The sequence below is a fragment of the Alosa alosa genome, chromosome 22 (assembly GCF_017589495.1).
Source record: "Alosa alosa isolate M-15738 ecotype Scorff River chromosome 22, AALO_Geno_1.1, whole genome shotgun sequence".
Taxonomy (NCBI): domain Eukaryota; kingdom Metazoa; phylum Chordata; class Actinopteri; order Clupeiformes; family Clupeidae; genus Alosa; species Alosa alosa.
Window position 1 is genome coordinate 21,908,602 of NC_063210.1, and position 20,658 is coordinate 21,929,259.

Sequence of the window (20,658 nt, forward strand, 5' to 3'; positions counted from 1 at the left end):
ATGCTGGGATGTATTTAAGCCCAGTGTGGAGGACACACTGCATAAGACTGCCAAAGCACAGGGGAGACACCTACTCATCGAGCTGCTGGACTGCTCTGCAAAGGCCACAGCTCTTTTCTACAAGACCGTGTTTAAATATCTGTCCTCGCCTTCCTCCAGTGACACAGCATTGTTTTGGTCTGGCCAAAAGGGTCAATCCTCGTTTTTTAAGGACAACAATTCGACAGATTCCATCTCTCTCTCTCTCTCTCTCTCTCTGAGAAGACCGAATTCATCCGTCTCTCTGTCTGCGAAGGCCGAGTTCATCCGTCTCTCTCTCTCTCTCTCTCGAAGACTGCATTTGCGGAGGACCCCGGGCTGTGGAGATGAGAGTGGTGGGGGCGAGGTCAGCGCTGCGGACGCTGCTCTGTGTGTGCGTGTGCCTGTCGGCGGCGCAGGCCAGGATCTGGGCCTGGATGCTGGCCATGCCTCACGGCTCCTCCCGAGGACGGCCCGCTCCGACACCACGACAAGGGACTGGAGGACCTGCCGTCCAGCTACAAAGCAGACTCGGTACGTCAATATAATAATAATATTGATCCCTTGGGGATCAATAAAGTATCTATCTATCTATCTATCTATCTATCTATCTATCTAGCTTTGTTTGTATAGCACCTTTCATACACAGAATGCAGCTCAAAGTGCTTTACATTTGGAGCATTTAACAGTAACATAAGTCCAGTCCCTCAGTGCTGGAGAGAGGTTGCATATTTACAAATGGCAAGGCAAAGGCAAGGCAAGGTTATTTATGTAGCACATTTCATACACAGGTATAATTCAATGTGCTTTACATAAACAAAACTTGTTTTGAGAATAATGGTAAATAAAAGCATAAAAGGGCAATAGTTAAAGAAATGCTTAAAAAGTAAAGCACATAATAGGTAATGATAATCATAATGAGACTAATAATAATGTATTAATTATATTATTTATTTATCTGATACGGATTAGAAACAGATAGATTGCTGATTTTGCATGGATGGTACATTCTATGAGTGACTCTCTTAATGGTCCATTATGTTTAACAGTTCATTGTGTTTTATGTTGCCACTGCACAGATGTTGAAACAGTCCAGTCCTTGCCATCATTAGAATCGTCCAAGTTGAGTGTTGAGGTGGAGTCTGTTTGCAAGCACAGTAATCATTACTCAAATAAGGAGGCCGGAAGTGATTTAAAATGACAAGTAATGATAGCAAACTGTGTTTTAAAACGCAGCGTTTAACATCCAATGTTTGTTTTAACTAAGGCGTGAAACTAAAATGTTTTGATTACGTTCTTTCGGCTCTGTCACCCCTGAGACTAATGACAGCAGGTAGAGCATACACAGAGCACAAGCTTCACCATTTCAACATTCACACACACACACACACACACACACACACACACACACACACGCGCGCACACACACACACAATTCAATTCAACATAACATATTTAATCGTTTCACACAGAACACAAGCTTCACTATTTCAACATTCTGCTTAACGTAGCTGAGTTATTTTTTTACATTTAAACAAACCTCATAGTCCTCTCCAGGGTACGATGGAGTATTAGGGCCACACATGAAGGAAAAAATATTTTTGCCATGACGAGATTAAACTCGACATGTCGACTTTAAAGTCACCATGTCAACATTAAAATCGACATTTCGAGAATAAAGTTGAAATTTAATATCGACTTTAATCTCGGCGTATCGACTTTAATATGCATGCGTGGGCATTAAACTCAACATTTCAAGAATAAAGTTGAAATATCATGTCGACTTTAATCTCGACGTGTCGACATTAAACTCAACATTTTGAGAATAAAGTTAGTTTGGAGAGAGAACGACCGCTCGGGACGATTGAAAGGGAGGACGAATGAAACAATGCAACAAGTGCAACAATGATTGTTCCAGTGCAACAATGATTAGACATAGGCCTATATCATGTGAACAAAACATAGAACATATTAACCTACGTTGCTCAGCCAAATGCTTTTCTGTACGTTGGAGTTACAGGCGATAAATGGTCAAAAGTAGCCTAAACGTCATAACGTTTTTTTTTATTTATTGTAGGCCTATTGTTAAAGTGTTGCGTTTCTTCTAAAGGTTCAACTTCATGCTTATGCACTAGAGGCACACTAGGCGCTCTCCCCAATCCTAGACTTTCATGTTGCTTGTTTGTAATGGATGCAAAACAGCCTATTGCTGAATGTCTATGGAGGGACGAATGAAGCTGTCCTCCCGACCACCCCATGTAGGCTAGTAGCCTACATGCACACATATGCACACAAAGTGCATAAATAAAGTGCATGCACACATATTCTCTCACGGGATCAAAATAGTATATATGCTTAGGCTATACCTGTGTTTCTAGCCTCCTATACGTATTGCAGGTGAGACATGGAAAAGCAGTTTTAGAAAAATGAGTTTTGCCATGTTATCCTGGAGAGTGACGGCCTGTGGGTCATGAAGGGCAGTTATTTGGATGTGCAGTGGCCTTAACCACGTAAAACAGAGTGAAATAACATTTTGTATAGAAACATTATATCATTGGATACATATATTTTTCTAGCTATTTAGCCTAAACGGCATAGTGCATGGTATTTCCATAACCGCGAGAGACAGCACTTCACGATGACGGCAATGAGTAGTTAACAGACAAGACGCAATCTATCTGAATAACACCTATTTGAAGCCCATTTTTCTTTTATGTAACATATTGTGTATTAGTGTAGGCTACATAGCTTAAACTGTGTAGGCTATGTTTAAACAGTAGGGCCTATTGCGAGTTTAATGTCAGCATGTCGACTTTAAAGTCGACACGTCGAGATTAAAGTAGATATGATATTTCAACTTCATTCTCGAAATGTCGAGTTTAATGTCGACGTGGCGACTTTAAAGTCAACATGTCGAGTTTAATCTCGCCGTGGCAAAAATATATTTTTTTTCTTCATGTGTGGCCCTAATACTCTGTCGTACCAGGGCGCACCTCCTCTGAATCCACTAAAGATTACATTTACAACCAAAGCCTGTCCCTGATTTACGCCAATCACACAGCAGTGTTGACTCAAGTGAAGGTGCTGCTGACCTATCACACAGCAGTGTTGACTCAAGTGAAGGTGCTGCTGACCTATCACACAGCAGTGTTGACTCAAGTGAAGGAGCTGCTGACCTATCACACAGCAGTGTTGACTCAAGTGAAGGTGCTACTGACCTATAAACACTTCTCCTTGTTTACGCTCTAGTTGATTGATTGGGGTTTAGGTTGTGGTTGTGGTTGGGGTTAGGGATAGGGTTGAGGTTGTGGTTGGGGTTGGGGTTGGTGGGGGTTGGTGTTGGGGGTTGGGTTTGTGGTTGGGGTTGGGGTTAGGGATAGGGTTAGGCCTGAGGTGTGGGTGGGTGGGTTAGGGAACATAGGGCTGTGGGAACATAGGCATGCTCCCCACGGGATAATGTCAGCCATTCTCATTCCTGTCTTACTCAGCATAAGCATCAACACAGAAGCACAACCTGACCACTGGTCATTTTGAAACCGTTTCCCTACAGGTGGCCTGCGAGCATGACAGAGCGTGTGGCAAAGGCTTCGCCTGCGACCGCCATTTTGGCCGCTGCGTCCCCCTGAGGCAGGAGGGCCAGTACTGCCGTCGGGATGGCCAGTGCGTGCGCAGCCTGCACTGCATGTTTGGGAAGTGTCTACGCAGCATCCCCGGGGGACAAGAGGGTAAGAAGCAGAGCACACAGGAGAACTGTGTCAGGAGAAGAGAGAGAACTGTTCTACAGGAACTCTGTGTTTGGAGAAGGGAGAGAACTCTGTGTCAGGAGAAGAGAGAGAACTGTTCTACAGGAGAACTGTGTTAGGAGAAGAGAGAGAACTCTGTGTCAGGAGAACTGTGTTCAGGAGAAGAGAGAGAACTCTGTGTCAGGAGAACTGTGTTTGGAGAAGAGAGAGAACTCTGTGTTAGGAGAAGAGAGAGAACTCTGTGTCAGGAGAAGAGAGAGAACTCTGTGTCAGGAGAACTGTGTTTGGAGAAGAGAGAGAACTCTGTGTTAGGAGAAGAGAGAGAACTCTGTGTCAGGAGAAGAGAGAGAACTGTGTTGTGGGAGAAGAGAGAGAACTCTGTGTTAGGAGAAGAGAGAGAACTCTGTGTCAGGAGAACTGTGTTTGGAGAAGAGAGAGAACTCTTCTCCATCATGTACTGACATACATTAGTTATTGGAGTGAGTAGTTATATGAGATGAGTGTTTGGGAGACATGTAAAGATTCATTGGAGATTGTGTCAACTATGCACACTTACACACACACACACAGACACACACACACACACACACACACACACACACACACACACACACACACACATAGTGCACAAAAGCACATACAATCACACACAAGCACACCAACTACTTTTTTAATGATCCGTTCCAGGCACTTACAGATATGAAAGTAATTCTCTCTCTCTCTGTCTCTCTCTCTGTCCCTCTCTCCTCCTTTCTCCCAGGTGCGAGGTGTAAGGTGGACAGGGACTGTGGGCCCTCCATGTGCTGTGCCCGTCACCACGGCGAGCAGGTGTGCAAGCGGAAGCTGGCGCCCGGCGAGGGCTGCTTCGTGCCCGACGGTGGACTGGCCTTCAGCATCAACCAGATCTGTCCGTGCGACGAGGGACTGCTGTGTCGCAGCGGCAGCGGAGAACAGCCACGGAGGAAGTGAGTGTCCACAACAACATGGCTTCACTATCTGCTCTGTCGCTGTCTGTTTTGCGGACATAAGCTACAGTTGGTTTTTTTTTTTCCAATAGCTGAAACAGAGATTCCAAACCCCCATGTGGGCCGTAGGGAGAGTCTCTGCAGCAGATGTGTGACCAGCTTATGGGAAAGTGCATGTGTGTAGCTTAGAGCTATAGGTTCAGAGTGCAGAGCATGTGATGCCAGTAGTCATGACTCATGTGTGAAATCATACTAGAATTACCACAGTCAGCAACAACAACAACACAAAACACACACCCCCCTCCATAATTCATGCCAGTGCATAATGGAAATAAAATGACAGTTTTGTCAAGTTAGAAAAATGTAAGCTGTGATTCCATGGTAACTTATAGAGCAGTCACAGATGGCTGTAAACATTGTCTAAACTACACACAGTGGAATAAAATCAGATGAAAGATTGTTAAAATAGTTCCAGGGGATTCCACAGCACGGAGGATTTTGCATATACACTTTGTACGTGGCTCAAAACTCTTTTCTGCTTTTCTTCTTCTCAGGAGAGAACTTGTGCACGGTCATGAGCCAACCACCTGGACCTGTCAAACCTCAAAGCCCTAAAAATGAGAGAGCATCAACAACACACCAATGTATTTATTTGTCAACATACTGCCGTATATATTCTGTGAGTTTATTGTATATATTGTATTGTATATATTAATTACAAAGATTTATTCTTATATGTCATATGATATTAGATGTTGAATGGAATGTTCCATAAAGGTCATTTTAGCTTACTGTGTCAGACTATAGGTTAATGCACTCTTCTAAACTGTTACAAATTAAAAAAAAAAACCCTTTATTTTCAAAGTTGTTAATAAACTTTTCTTTATGGCCTGTATGAACTCCTCCTCTTTTTTTGTTTTGACTTTTTTTTAAAGTGACGTTGGGTTAGAGAAAGGCATTAAATGTCACTATTATTATGATACAACCTAGAGAAAAGTTGAAGTGTGGTGCTGCAAATTTGCATTGCAAATTTCCCCTAAAATAAGTTTCATGTGTACAAACAGCTAACATAGCCTACAATGTTGCAGCGTTGGCTTCTAACTTCAAGACATAGAATAGATTTCAGACATTACAATATCCTAAATGTTTATCTGACAGAATGATTTATGATCAAGAAGTTTTCTGGGCACTGCACTGAAGAGTCTCAAGGCGAACAATAGAATGAACAATACAATGAGCTCCGCGATGTACTGACTCAGAGCCTGTCAAGCTGGATCTGCAGCTGATGCTGACAGTTTGCCATTTGGCTCTGTTGAGTTTTAAATTTGGAAAATGTCTTTCATGATGGCATTACTGGGGAAATACCCCTGCAAAACCACATTGAATTGGGAGGGATTGAAACATTTGTTTTGGTTACGTGCAGTTTTTCTGGGTAAATATTCCCAGAAAAACTGCGCCAGAATGCTTTCTGGCCCGGGAGCTAATGTTCTCCACACACCAATTTTGGAGTCACCTTTCACCCTTTGGAACTTATGAAAGTCTGGAACTCGTATCTGCTGTAGTTCCACCACTACAGCAGGTGGCAGCACTAAATCCTTATGTACTTAATAATGCTACCACAGAAGAAGAACCTACTAGCAACGTCCATGCGAATGTCAACTGTATGTTGAGACTTTTTGTTGTAAACTTCGTTAATGCCAAAACGCAAAGATGTCGACAGCAATGAATTTTGGAAGTAAATCGTTCCGCCCTCGTGCTCCAGACAAAGGAGCTTTTCCTCTGGATCATTTTGGTGAGTTAACGTGGTTTGTGGTTTGTTATCTAAGCTAATACCTCTGCTATTGGTTGTCCAAGCTAGACTTTGATGAAGTTCATGTGTACTTTTCAGTATTGCTTAAAAGGTCTTATAAGTCAGTGACATATGGGTGTTTTATTCACAGCGGTTGGCAATGATTGAGGAGTATAATTGAGCAATTAAAGACTTCGTGTGTTTCGAATTTCTCTAATCAGACATCTTCTACTTCCACTGTAGGAGAATGCAAAGCTTTCAAAGAGAAATTTATGCGATGCCTCAGAGACAACAGTCACGATAACTCCAAGTGTCGACTGCAGTCCAAAGACTACCTAGAATGCAGGATGGACAAGTATGTTGTGCGGCTGATCAAGTGATGTATTGCAACCTGAGTTCAGAGCCTTGTTTTGACAGTTGCAAACAGAAATGGGTGAACAATGTTGGGCAAATGTAAGCTAAAACTACACTTTTACTAAAAAAAAACAACTGCACCTCAAGTTAACAACTTAAACAACTTCAAGTATCAAAACTTGTTCAGTTTTCTGAGTATCCATTACAAACTAGTTTTAATAGCCTGCCTTCAAGGAGATTCTAGGTGGGCGTGACCATGCAGGCTACCGTTTTGGAGGAATTATTTGCAGTTCATAAGCAGGAAATGCAATATTTTGGACATGAAAAAACTGCACTGCACTACATACAGAGCTATTAGATATTCTCTGATACATAGTACTTCACTTAACCGCAGAAATGGTATATTTTGGACATGAAAATATCATTGTGCTGCGTTGTACTTCAGATAAACTGCATAACTTGTCCAACTGCAGCTATGTTATGTAAGGGTAGTATTCCTATTGTAGCAGAACACATGTTTGCTGTCCTTGCCACAATCACACCTTTGTGCTGTTCTGCACAAAGTATTTACATCTCATAATATACTGTGGTCAGAGAGGACATGGCAGAAATTGTAGTTCTTGTCATCAGCTTCCTGTTTGTGTTGTGTAGGCAACTCATGGCGAAGGAGCCTTTGGAGAAGCTTGGATTTAAAGACCTCATGGATCAACCCAGCACTGAGAAGCCAGAGACCAAACCACAAGGATAATAGGCCCTCTCTCTTTGAGAAGCACACCAGTGCGGACATGCTAACTGGTGTTCCCTCAATCTTGTACATAAATTGTTAATGTGTGTAAATTATATTCCCCATCCCACAAAGACTGTATATAAAATATGTTGATTTAAACTCAGTGTTTTGGGGTTTTGTTTATTAATTATTGCTATTTAACTGGAGGCCTTGACCCAATCATGTCACTAACTAAATGCTTCAGACCTATTAGCTGAACCAGACACAATTTATCCTGCTTGGCTGTAATGGAATCGTTGGCTGACGTGCTTTAAAGATATGACAGATGAAGGAGTCTCATTTTTCTCCCTTATTTTATATGAATCATTATGGTTTTTGAATAGCAAAAACATCTGTCACTGATAGTTACACACATGGCTCACTAACATAAACAAATTGTTTTGGACTTTTGTATTTATTTTATTCTCAATATAACACATAAGTCTACCAATGACAAAGTCCCTCAGAAATCACATTCTTATACGTCTGACAGCTCTGCACCAGAAATCTCTATGGTAATAGAACTCAGCGACAGCATCATGCAGTTCGTTTGTTGTAGAGGAGCTGAACAGAAATATCGCGGGGAAAAAACATCTGTTATAAGAGTAGGGGGGAAACTAAAACAGTACTTAAAATGTTTTTTTTTATCTATACAAAGCCTTTTTCTTATGTACAAGTACACAGTCGTAATAAGCTGTAAAAACACGAAAATGTTCCTAGAAGGAGAAATACATCAACAGGATAAAGGTTTGAAAGCAACCTTCACCTCTTTGTAACATGGCCGTCAGAAATGAGAAATGATGTGGAATTGTCACTGACAGGCAGGTAGCTTATCAAACACTGAAGGGTCACGCTAATGCTTGGCGCATGGGGTACTTGGGTCAGCCTGCGGGTTTTTATCGGGAGGAGTTGGAGCTGGAACGCGAACGATGGCGTCTTCGGCCAGGCGAGCGAGATCGGGAACGGCGACGGACTGGAGACCGTCGTCGAGGCGAGCGGGACCTGGCAAGAGTGAAAGACATGAGGAAAGCAGTCACGACAGATGGCAATGTCGCACAAGTGCTCACGTACAAAAGCCAAGGATCTTTCAAACGCGATCATCTTGGCAAGAACAGAGTGGATTTCAGACTTCGTTGGTTCGTTATTTTTCAGCAAATGAACATTCGGTAGTGACTGCATTTACATTGCCACACTAGGGGAAAACAAAAACCCAAAAAGCCTTTAATTTAGGTGGGCTTAGCAGTGCTCTGATGAGATATTCTTTTGCAATGCCTAAGCCCACCTAAATTAAAGGCTTTTTAACTATAAAAAGCAGTGTGCCTTTGGAATTTTTTGGTTAGACGTAGCCTACACTCCTTGATGAAGCTTTACAAGTCAAACCAACTCTTTTAAGACGTAAAGTATCCCCTTGAAACCAAAGAGCACCTGCTTTCGAGAGACATATCAGTGACGAAGCACTTCTGACCAGTGACCACCAACCTTTCTTGGTATTTGGAAAAACCCCAAAAAGCATGCACGCAGCCAGTGGAGAACTCACTCACCTCCTCCTCATCCGTGGGGGGGTCCTGCGCCACATGGGCGGCGGGGGGGGCATCCTGCGGGGAGGGGAGGGCCGACGGGCGGGGGCGCACCCTGAGGGCCAGCACTGCGGTGGCGGTGATCTCCTGCCCGTCAATCTGACCTGCACATCAAAGACAAACACCATCAACTACGTAGAAGTACTTACAGCTAGATGTTCTTCCTTCTACCACTCCCTGCATTGATTACACTTCAACAACTACTTCAACTTCTGCACTTCAACTTCTCCTCACCTTTGGTAGCAGTATTGTTTGTTACCTAAGGCAGGGCTGTACAGTGCTACATATTTGTAGCACATGCTACAAATCAGTCTGTCAATCTACGGATGATTTACCAGCGTAGACTGGCGACTCCTTATCTAAAATGTTTTCTAGAGTGTAGCCTACAGATGAGGTGTTTGTAACTACATACCGATGATAGATATTTTGGGGATTGTGCTACAAAACTATCAACCTCTGTAGCACCTGTGCTATGAGCAAAAGTTAACGTACAGCCCTGCCTAAGGTCTCCTCTGCAATGTAGTTTGAATATTATTCCTCATCTTGTACGTCGCTTTGGAGAAAATGTACATGCTCAAAGGGCTTGCCATAGGAGGGTTTTTTCCTGTAGAGGCCTACAGGCCAGATGCACATTGCGTGATGTACTCAGGGTGCTGCATTTAAAACAGTTCCATCACTTACAGAACTTCAGCCCTGTTTAGCTGGCCTGCACATGTCACAATGAAATAGTCTATGTGTGGCAGTTGCGTATTATGTCTTTTATGATGTTGGTCAGCAACAAATAGGCAGAGGTTAAAAATGTCACAGTGGTGGCAGTGATCTCCTGGCTGCCTATCTACAGTGATGGCCAAAAGTATTGGCACCCATGCTAAAGTTGACTGAAAAGAGGAATATAAAATCATCTTTTGGAAATTGATCTTAATGCCTTAAGTGAAAAATGAGGAAATATCTAACGTTTAAGGACACCAATTTTCTTAGAGAATGAATAATGTATCATAAATAAATAAATGTTCTTCCTTAAAATACAGGGGTCATAAGTATTCCTACCCCTATGTTAAATTCCCATAGAGACAGGCAGATTTTTATTTTTAAAGGCCAGTTATTTCATGGATCCAGAATACTGTGCATCCTGATAAAGTTACCTTGGCCTTTGGAATTAAAATAGCCCCACATCATCACATACCCTTCACCATACCTAGAGATTGGCATGGGTGTTATTTCAGTTAGCCTATTAGCTGGTTTGATTAGCTGGTTTGATTTGCAATGAGCATCAAACCAGCTAATAGGCTAACTGAAATAACACCCATGCCAATCTCTAGGTATGGTGAAGGGTATGTGATGATGTGGGGCTATGGGTCAGTGCCGTGATGGCTGGCCTCTTAGGAGGCTGTCTAACTCACCTCCATCCATGTGCTTGAGGGCCTTCTCCGCCTCGTCGGCTGTCTCATACTCCACGTAGCAGTAGCCCTTAGACAGGTGGGGGTGGAGCCTGTCCATGGGCATATCGATCATCTTGATCTTCCCATAGGTGGAGAAGATCTCCTGGATGTGTTCCTGCAGAAGACAAGGACAAAATGGCGCAGAGAGCACGTCAGTCTGTTGGACTGTCTATATGAAATGAATGATGCCATCATGCAATATTGCTAAAAAATGGTCTTTTGAGCATTTAGGAATGACAAACATATTGCAAGAGAAAGCAGTTAGTAAAACCAGCAAATGTATTGATGCACATCTTGGATACTTAATTGTAAACAGCACAATTAAACAGTCTTATAATATAATTTTGTCTGGTACTGTGTTTGCAAAGCAACAGAAAAAATGATGAAGACAGACAAATGATGGGTTGAACCATGCAATGAACCATGAAACATCCTCTTCCTGAAAGCATACTTCCTTTAACCCTTAAAGGTGCATCGTCACACCAGTGTGATGGGAATGTTGGAAAATGAACGTTCTAAAGAATATCTGGGTTCATTGACTTCAACATAGAATTTTAGAACCTTCAATGGTGGCGGAACAGAATCTTATGTTAGAATGTTCAAAAACCTTAAACCGGTGTTTTTCAACCACTAGGCCAGGGCCAAAGGGGTAGGCGAACGTTCGGAAAGCATACCTCGCATGGGAGGGTCTGAGCCTAATAGTCTACCACTTGGGAGTTAGCATTCCATTGACCCCCCGTTCATTTTGGCATCACTTTGACATCAAATAACCTTACATCTGGAGCGTTTTAAGCATTTATATGAACCATTTTCTATTTCCAGAGAATCACAACATTGTGTGACTGGCTTCATAACCTCGTATCTCACTTTAGGGCTCTGTAGTGTTGAATATTGGTGGTATTCAATATTGTTGCTGCCCCTTTGTTTTGCAATAAACATTCTATCTGTTACAGAATGTTTATTGTAAGCAAACAGAATGTTTTTCATGTACAACGCCAAATGGTATACTCAATTAATTGCTCCCCCCATCAGACACATTCACATTGGAAAGATGTTTTGGAAAGGAGAACCCGGCCAGGTCTTTCCTGTCACTGATTGCTCTCCCCCACCTGACTCCAGACAGATACCTGTGGAGAACCATTTGTTTAATGTGTATTCTAATTTCCCTATTTCTAATCGTGAGCATTCTGGCCCAGGGTTCTTTGTCTTGGCTTCACTTTGCCACGTGCTGTACTGTGCAGGGGCCCAAAACTCTGCTATAACATCCAGAATAAAGGACTATTCTTTTCGCCAGTCTGCTCTAGCTCCATTGGATTAACATTGGATTCTAAGTCAACTAGGTGTCTTCATTTGAAATTAAGGAGACGGTTTTTAGTAGTATTCTTCAGTAGTAAACTTTTTTCTAAACCAAGGCTAAAATAATGTCATGAGCATGTGACTTTCAATCGCACAGGAGATAAGTAACCAAATTCTCTGGATGAGAAACTTGAAAGCAGTCTGAGGGAAAGTCCATGGTTAAGCTATTTAGGAAAGCATCAAGGAAAAGAAAAAAAACAATTAAGTGATGTTTTGTTAGGTTGGTACTACGTTGGAACAAATCAAAGGCTGCACTCGAACTCGGAGCACTCTGCACATTATCAATTTCCTTAGCGCGGCTACCAGACAACTTACGGTGTTTCAGTCTGTTGTCAGTCACGTGTTTGACACTCAACTGCGTGGCACATCAGTAGTCTAACAGGAAACGGGTTCAAATTGGCTTCACTTGTCTCTATTGAAGTCCCATGGGGTGACTGTGTCCTTTTCCTTTACAGTCTATGGCCGGGGCCCATTAGTGGGCTGCACAGCGCCACCTAGTGGGCCAGGAAATGTTTTGAAGTTGAAGGCCATTTTTACAGTACAATGAAATGAGATGTTTCAGAGTAACTACCGGTATGTTACATTTATAAATAACAGCTATCAAAGTATCAGGCTATATTATTTGTTCCAACTTTAAACAATGTCATAAATTTGAGGGCACTCAGTTTGACAAGCTAATGTTCTATGCTGTGGTGTACCTGTGCTACTTGTACATATGTCAGTGCTAGTGATAGGCCTAATATTTTACCACATTTTGCTTCTAAGGTTCTGCGAAAATACAATCCGAATTGTATTAAAGTAAATGTAAAAACATAAACTATGGTTTTGGAGGTGACTATGTTGAGCCCGAAGCCCAGTGTGTTGAGTATTGCTCAAATGAGGTGCTGAAGCCTTCAAAACTGCATCCGGCATCTGGAGACAAGACACCAAACTCTGGCTGGTAAGTCTTTTGACTACTTCAAAAGAAAAGAAAACGGACTCCTGCTACGGAAAAAATCTAACCCAAACTGGGGATCTTTTGTTTAATTGGCCCAGGCCTGTTACCAGTATGAATAGGTGGGCCTTAAAGGTGCAGTCAAAGATTTTACGCAATGTCAAGCCCATAACATGTTTTGTCACATTCAGCAATCATCTCCTCACCACCGCTAGCTGCCCATTTTGTGAGTACACTGCATCTGCTAATAAATTTAAATATAAACATCAACACAAACAAACGCGACTTCCTGCGCAATCCCTGACTGCAGCTACTGTATGAGGCAGAACAGGTTGAGAACCCCTGCTTTAAACTGCACCTCCAACTTTAGGGCAGGAGTACCTTGATGACGTTCCTGGTGAGGCGGCCCAGGTAGACCTTCGTGGGCCTTGGGCTGGGGCTTCTGCGCCTCCGTTCTTTGTCGTCTTTCTTCACTGACTTGGACCTACAGTACGAATGCCAAGGACATTTTACACGACTGCCATCATTGCGTGGCTGCACTTTGCAATGTTATGTTAAGAGTGTACAACTTTGAAATTAAATATTTTACGAAATACATCCATCATGGTAAATTTAAATTGTAGTCTGTATGTCTATGAAAATGAGCTCTATTCAACACCTATGCATCCATATTCAACACAAATGATCTGATATAATAAATGCAATAGACATGCCAGAGCAACAAGCTTGTGCTGTATGTGCATCCAGGCAAAAACCTTTATAAGTGCTTGCTATATCAATATTGAATGATATTGAATTGGAACAAAAGAGCATGGTCTGGGCATACATACTTGGAGCGAGAGCGTCTGCGGTTGTCGTGGCGGCGGCGGTTGGGTGTGGGCGACCCCGAGGAGCTGGAGGAGCTGGAGGAGCGGGAGCTGGAGGATCCCGAGCGACTGGAGGCCGAGGACGAGCTGGACCCGCTGGACGAACCCGAGCTGGAGCCCGAGCTACTGCTGGAACTGGAGCTGCACAATCATACATCCATCAACAACGATGAACAAACAAACAAACAAACACACAAACAATGCATTACATGTGGGAACTGGAGCTGCACAATCATACATCCATCAACAATGATGAACAAACAAACAAACAAACAAACACACAAACAATGCATTACATGTGGGAACTGGAGCTGCACAATCATCCGTCCGTCAATATCAACAAAAAACAAACAACAAACAATGCATTACATTACTGCTGGAACAGAACTGGAGCTGCGTCAACCACCGACTTCAGCTTGTTGAGAAACTCCTTAGACCAATGCCAAGATAATGAAAAAAACACATATGATATCTGCACAAATAGATTTGTGGAGGGATCTTTTAAAGGGCATGCTGCCATCCTGTGGCATCCGGGCCTTGCCAGTGTCAGTCAATGAGAGAAAACCTCACCTGCTACTGCCTGTGGACGCACTGCGGCGTTTGCGCCCCTTCTCTCTGCCCCTCTCCTTGTCCGCCCCTTCTTTGGTGCTTGCTTTCTCCTTCCCTCGTTCTTTGGTCTTGTCGTCCGAGCGATCCTTCCTCTTGGTTGGCGACGGAGCCCTAATGGAGTGGATGCAAAAGGAACACCGTTTACGATGACCACAATGAATCGGACTGTGACTGACATTTGTGCAGACACCCCCTATGGCTATAGCTGATGATGATGATGATGATGATGTATGGCAAGAAACAGCGTTTTTAAAAATGCAAGCCAGCAAGCCATCACTCACAATTTGTGCAACAAATAACTGGCATTTTGTTCATTTAAGCCATATGACTTTACTATAAACTGTTCATTTTAATGTTAATGTTTATTGATGTCATTGTAAATCGCTTTGGACAAACGTGTCTGTTAAGAATCATGAACATCAACATAAACAGAATAATCATAATTGAAATTGTAGATGGGTTCACATATGTAAAAAAAACATGGCACATTTTGGGATGCAAGTAATGGCATTCTATTCAAGTTGCTATGTAGCTTGCTTGTGGACATCTCCTTGCACAATGTAAGCGTATTGCATGTCTCTGTTTCTTTTTGAACTGCATGCGCTGCCTGAGCAAGTTCCTCTGAGCAAGAGTCGTAATGACAGTTATCGATGACATTCAGAATTCACAAAATATCAAGATAATTGGACATACCATGACATCTTTTAAAAGGTAAACCTATCAAGATGCTAACACAGGGCTAGATCGAAATGTTTCAGAAGTTAGTTAAGTTAAATGAAAAATCATTGTAAGTGAAATGTTCCTGATTTCTAAACAATATGAGTGGCCACTTCAAAACAAACCAATCGCATGCATGTTGATACTTTGGTCGCACCATCCGTGTGAAACAGGCCAGACTCATTCATTCATTAACAGGGCTAACCTTAGCGAAATTTCGATTTAGCTTAGTACCTTTTAGCTTGCTAAGTTCGGTTACAAAGACCAGCAGGATGTCAAATTATAAATTGTTAAGTATCGAGGTGTATCTGGTTGAAATAACCATCATATGGCAAGAGAGCGTAGACATAATATTTTGAAATAAGGACGCAATAAGGTGGACTTATGCTGACAACGTTAGCTAGCTAGTAGCTAGTATGAAATAAGGTTAGCCTTGTGTGTTACATTAATTAAAAGCAATCCCTATTTCAGATTTACACGTATGTAGTAATTACCATCTTAATATCCACCACTAGATGTTAAAATAACCAAAAACCTTGCTAAGCTATGCATTTTAGCTGAAAAGAGAACGACTTACATTTTCGAAGCTCGTTCGCAAATGTCACTGTCGCTAAATGATGACGTATTTCTTGGAGACAACATGAACAACAGAAACCCGCAGAAACCTGACAGGGGTTGAACAGCACACTAGTCCTAATGAGAAAGCATGCTGATGGTTACTGTGAGTGTGGCATTCAAGAAACCGTAGAACATGTCATAGTACAGTGTCCTAAATTCCAACAGGAACGACAGACACTTATAGAGCAGCTAGCACAAGAAAAAATAAGTCTGGACATAACAGATATACTGCAAAGAAATACTGGGGAACAATGTTTTAGATGTGTTTTTCAATATTTGAAAACAACAGGTTTATTCCATAGAATTTAGAGGGATGTAGTATTCAGACCCACACTCCTATTCAGAAGGTGGCAGTAATGCACCTAAAAGCTGTTTGCCAACCGCCAAAGAAAAAAAGAAGAAGAAGAAGAAGAAACCTGACAGAAACTCACAATCAATGGAAGTGACCGGGGTGAATCGTCCTGAGGTAGCCTAACCTACAATACCATCTGTTGTAGCACAGGGACAATTATTTATTGAACGTTGGTTTAATGATTGATACGTGTCGAAGCAAAGTAACTTTAATCGGGAATTAATTTAACCTTTAGAGACGTTTAGGTTCGTTATGCTAATTTAAGGCTACAAGAATAGACGCCGTGAGAACTGAGACTGGGTGCTAGGTCCATAGACATAGGAAGACTCACACAATGTCTTTCTATGGCATATAGGACAATGAAAGGGATAGTGACTCTAGCACTGACTGTGTTCTGTACTGCGATTGGTGGTACTTTGCAGTATGGCTACAATCTTTCCATCATCAATGCTCCCACAGCACACATTCAGAGATTCATCAATGACACTTGCTGGGAGCGCTGGTTTGTCTCACTTGAGCAAAGTCATGTGACTCTGATATGGACAGTCATTGTGTCTACCTATTCCCTTGGGGGTCTAGTCGGAGCGTTACTTGCAGGACCCATGGCGGTCCGGTTCGGTCGTAAAGGTGCTCTGCTGCTGAATAATGTATTTTTGTTCTCAAGCGCTCTGTTCGCGCTGACCAGCCGTGCTGCTCGTTCCTTTGAGATGATCATACTGGCTCGGCTGCTAGTGGGCATCAACGCTGGTGTGAGCATGAACGTTCAGCCCATGTACTTTGGCGAGAGCGCGCCCAAGAATCTGCGCGGAGCGGTCACCTTCTCCTCTGCTGTCTTCACTGCATTTGGCATCATGCTCGGACAGGTGATGGGCCTGACCGAGGTACTCGGGTCAGAGCCCTGCTGGCCTTACCTGCTGGCCAGCAATGCGCTACCTGGGCTGTTCCAACTCCTCACTCTGCCCTGGTTCCCAGAAAGCCCGCGGTACCTGCTCATCGACAGGGGAGATAGAGAGGCCTGTAGCCAGGCGCTGAAGAGGTTCCGGGGCTGTGCTGTCTCCGGGGAGGAGATGGAGGAGATGCTCCAGGAGAAAGAGCTGGCCACTGGGGCTAAGGCTCGCTCCCTGTGGAACCTGCTGTCCGACCGGAACCTGCGGCCACAGCTCCGAATCGTCATGGCCGCCAGCAGCGGCATGATGCTTTGCGGCAACGACGCCATCTACTTCTACGCCTCCTCCATCTTCCAGGAGGCCGGCATTCCCGCAGGTAGAATCCAGTACGTGGCGATTGGCACGGGCGCCTGTGAGCTGACCGCTGCTATTGTGTGCAACCTCCTCATAGAGCGGGCGGGCCGACGACGGCTCCTTATGGGCGGCTACGCGCTGATGTCGTGTTGGGCAGTGGTCTTCACTGCGGCCCTCTGCCTGAAGGGCACCGTGCCGGGCATGCCGTACCTGAGCATGGTGTGCATCTTCGCCTACATCCTCAGCTTCGGCATGGGCCCCGCTGGGGTGACCGGCGTGCTGCCCACTGAGCTCTTCGACCAGCTGGCACGGCCCTCGGCCTACATGGTGGCCGGCTCGCTGATGTGGCTCAACCTCTTCATAGTGGGCACGGCCTTCCCGTTCATCGTGAGCAGCCTCGGGCAGCTCTGCTTCCTGCCCTTCTGTGGTGTCTGCGTGTCGACCTGTGCTTTCATGGGCTGGAACCTTCCGGAGACTAAGGGGAGGTCTCTGGCCGAGATCACCGCCGATTTTGATAAGCGTGACCAGAGAAAAGATGAGGGGACAAAGGTTAAAGGTGAACCAGGCCAGTCAAATCAAGAAGAGGCTCATGAACTAAGTGCGAGGTCAGAGGAGGAGCCAGTGGACGTTAATCATGTACTGTGTGAGGGTTGACTCCCTCTTGGTATCCTGTTGTGTGTTCATTAAGGCAATCATTTGCTAAAGTCCTTACCCTGAATGGCTATCTTTATGCAAAGAGGAATAATTGCTGGCTGCCTGAATTGTTCTTTAAAGTTCAAGATATTATTATTTAAGTAAAGCTTGTTTTTAATTATATTCATTGATGTATTTATTAATGGGGATATATGCTACCTCAGGTGGTTGGATTTTGTACTGTGTTTATTTTAAATGTTTTTTTGTTGGCCTATAATTAATTATTCAACTCTTTTATGCGCATCTCAAATGCATTTCTGAATTACCAGTATTTTTTTAATTGTTTTTAATTGTATTTTCTCAAAGTAAATATATTATTTAATTCAATATGTATACCGATTGTATAATTCCTGCATGTAATAGCCAAATAAGTACTGTGTTTCTCACAGTAATGTGAGAAGTCACTGTGAGTCTGCTGAATCCATGAATGCTGCCTGATGCTGTGCCTTAACACCAAAGGGATTTTACTTGAATGCAAAGTCTATAAAGACTGAGGGAAACTATAGGCAGCTTGTGGCACTATTGTACTATATTAGGCTGAATACCAATTAAAGGAATACTGTATATGGCACTATTAGACTGAATACCAAATTAAAGGTATACAGTAGGCCTATATTGCACTTGCTATGACATTTGTTAATGCACTGTACATTTGTTGTTGTTGAAAGAGAAAATTAAGTTTCGTTCATCTGTTGACCTCATACAACAAACAGCTTTGCCCTCAAAATGCTAAGAGAGCAGTGTTGAGGCAAGATGAATGTGAGGGTATCTGTTGTAATCGTGGAGCCATTGTGTGATGTTGACGAGGTCTGTATTAGCAAGGACATTTAAATAAATGGCCTCTAATTTAAATGGCAGCAAAGTGCAAAGTCCATCAATAAGCCAAGGTCTCATGCATGAACTATAGATATTTTATGGCATGTGAGAGCACTAAGCTGTTTCATCATTGTTTGCACCTGGTGTTACATTAACAAACTGGAGAGGAGCTGCGGTAGCCTAGAAATCTAGACGTGCCCCTAGCGGCCGCAAATTACATTTGCTGCCAGGGCGAGTTTAGCAACTCTCCGTTGGCTTGTGAGCTCCAGAAATCGAAACTTAATCAGGCCAATGAAATCGTGTATAGACGTTAGGTGGGCTTAACATAATGATTGATGGCAGAGTTGCAACGGTTTGGCTTGAATTCCCTGCTACTTGAAAACAAATAAGATGGATGTTGCTGCTGGCGAACAGTGTGACACGAGTTAAGCTTTTATTAAGTAGGCAAACGTTTGAACTAGCCAACTAGCTCCGCTGGTGGGAAACGCATGGGACTCATAGCGCACTGTGTTTCTGTCTCCTGGTATTACTGTGTACTGTGTACTGTAGGCCTGCATCCAGTTATAAGTAAATGGGGTTGCACTGTGGCGCAACTGCCCATAGGGCCAATACACATTTGGGCCCAAGTGCCCACAGAAACCCAGCCTGGAGATTTCAGACCCTGATAATCTAGAAAGATTAAGGGTCTGGCCACGAATAACGTAATGGCCCAACTCGAGAGGCGGCACCAAACCTGCATTCGAAAATCTCACTGCATGCAATTGAATAAGACTGAACGACCAATGTTTACTGACTGATTTCGGACTTCGACGCAATTGGATAACACTACAACTGTAATCTGTTTAGCTCGCCTTTGGCCCGCCTATATACACCGATGTGATTGGCTCCCCCGCAGTACAAGTGGCAAAAGTAACGTGCATCATTACTCATTGTCAGAGTGTCTCGCAGAGACTTCAAATTATGCTCTTGCCAGAACTCTGGATTTTCCAGGGTAACAGAAACCCAGGGTTGAGTACGATCTCACCCCATCTCTCTCTCCCACTCAGTTCCTGTCAATCACTGTCCTGTTGAAATAAAGGCAAAAAAGATGCCATGTTCTTTGATGCCAGTCCTCTTGTCTTTTGTGATTGCTTCTATTCTCACATGTTTTTCTGTCAGAGGAAGTCTCTGTGGGCCTCCTACCTCTCTCAATTCATGTTCCTTAACAAATTATTAAAAAAATAATAATTATCTGGCCAACTGTGACACATAAATCCATGGTGGTTACCAAAGTCAAAGTCACTTTCCCAAGGTAGCCTCATCTTAGAAATACCATCTTACATTAAGAAGATGTTAAATGTAGCAAAATAAAAGACAAACTAGTTAACCATTTGCATAAAAAGCTTTAATTCTCCAATCAACTTTTATTGCAGTAGCAATCTACAGTATACACAGTGTAGGTTATAAAAAGTTGCTTATATGAACACTCCTATAAAATGCAAAAGGGTTTAGTCCGCCCTGTATTTGATTCCAATGCAGATAATCAAATTAAAGGTTGTATCAGTGATAGCAGGGATATGTCACTTCTGTTGATGATCGTTAGGAAAGATTAGATGAATGTGATCATTTATGTTTGGGCCTGAAATCGCTGATACAACCTTTAAGTGACTGCAAATCCTGGAGCCCAAGGATGAACTAAATCAGGATATTAAAACAGCAAATAAAGAAAGCAAAGCAATGGGAAACAGCTGCTAAATAATATCTCCAAGAAAGGTGAGCAGAGCAAAATAGCCTCATCACTTCAATGTTGGAGTTTACCCTCATTG

At 43.0% G+C, this 20,658-nt stretch overlaps 3 protein-coding genes and 1 pseudogene across 3 annotated transcripts; 3 read left to right on the plus strand and 1 right to left on the minus strand.

The window, feature by feature from the left end:
* LOC125287099 lies at window positions 1–5,484 on the plus strand (annotated as a pseudogene).
* Window positions 5,485–6,327: 843 nt separating this feature from the next.
* On the plus strand, window positions 6,328–7,760 carry LOC125288022 (cytochrome c oxidase assembly protein COX19). Its single transcript, XM_048234126.1, has 3 exons — window positions 6,328–6,518; window positions 6,759–6,870; window positions 7,521–7,760. Exons 1-3 carry the CDS (start codon window positions 6,437–6,439, stop codon window positions 7,615–7,617), a joined length of 291 nt encoding a protein of 96 aa, XP_048090083.1. The 5' UTR covers window positions 6,328–6,436; the 3' UTR covers window positions 7,618–7,760.
* Window positions 7,761–8,391: 631 nt separating this feature from the next.
* Window positions 8,392–15,940, minus strand: LOC125288021 (RNA-binding protein with serine-rich domain 1-like). The gene is given in 8 exon segments (XM_048234125.1): window positions 8,392–8,637; window positions 9,177–9,251; window positions 9,253–9,316; window positions 10,613–10,766; window positions 13,323–13,425; window positions 13,772–13,948; window positions 14,378–14,527; window positions 15,711–15,940. Coding segments are annotated over 8 exon segments (894 nt in total). The 5' UTR covers window positions 15,776–15,940; the 3' UTR covers window positions 8,392–8,531.
* A 221-nt stretch (window positions 15,941–16,161) lies between these two features.
* On the plus strand, window positions 16,162–19,134 carry LOC125287503 (solute carrier family 2, facilitated glucose transporter member 11-like). Its single transcript, XM_048233370.1, has one exon. The coding sequence runs from the start codon at window positions 16,448–16,450 to the stop codon at window positions 17,996–17,998; it is 1,551 nt and encodes a 516-aa protein (XP_048089327.1). The 5' UTR covers window positions 16,162–16,447; the 3' UTR covers window positions 17,999–19,134.
* Window positions 19,135–20,658: the final 1,524 nt, after the last annotated feature.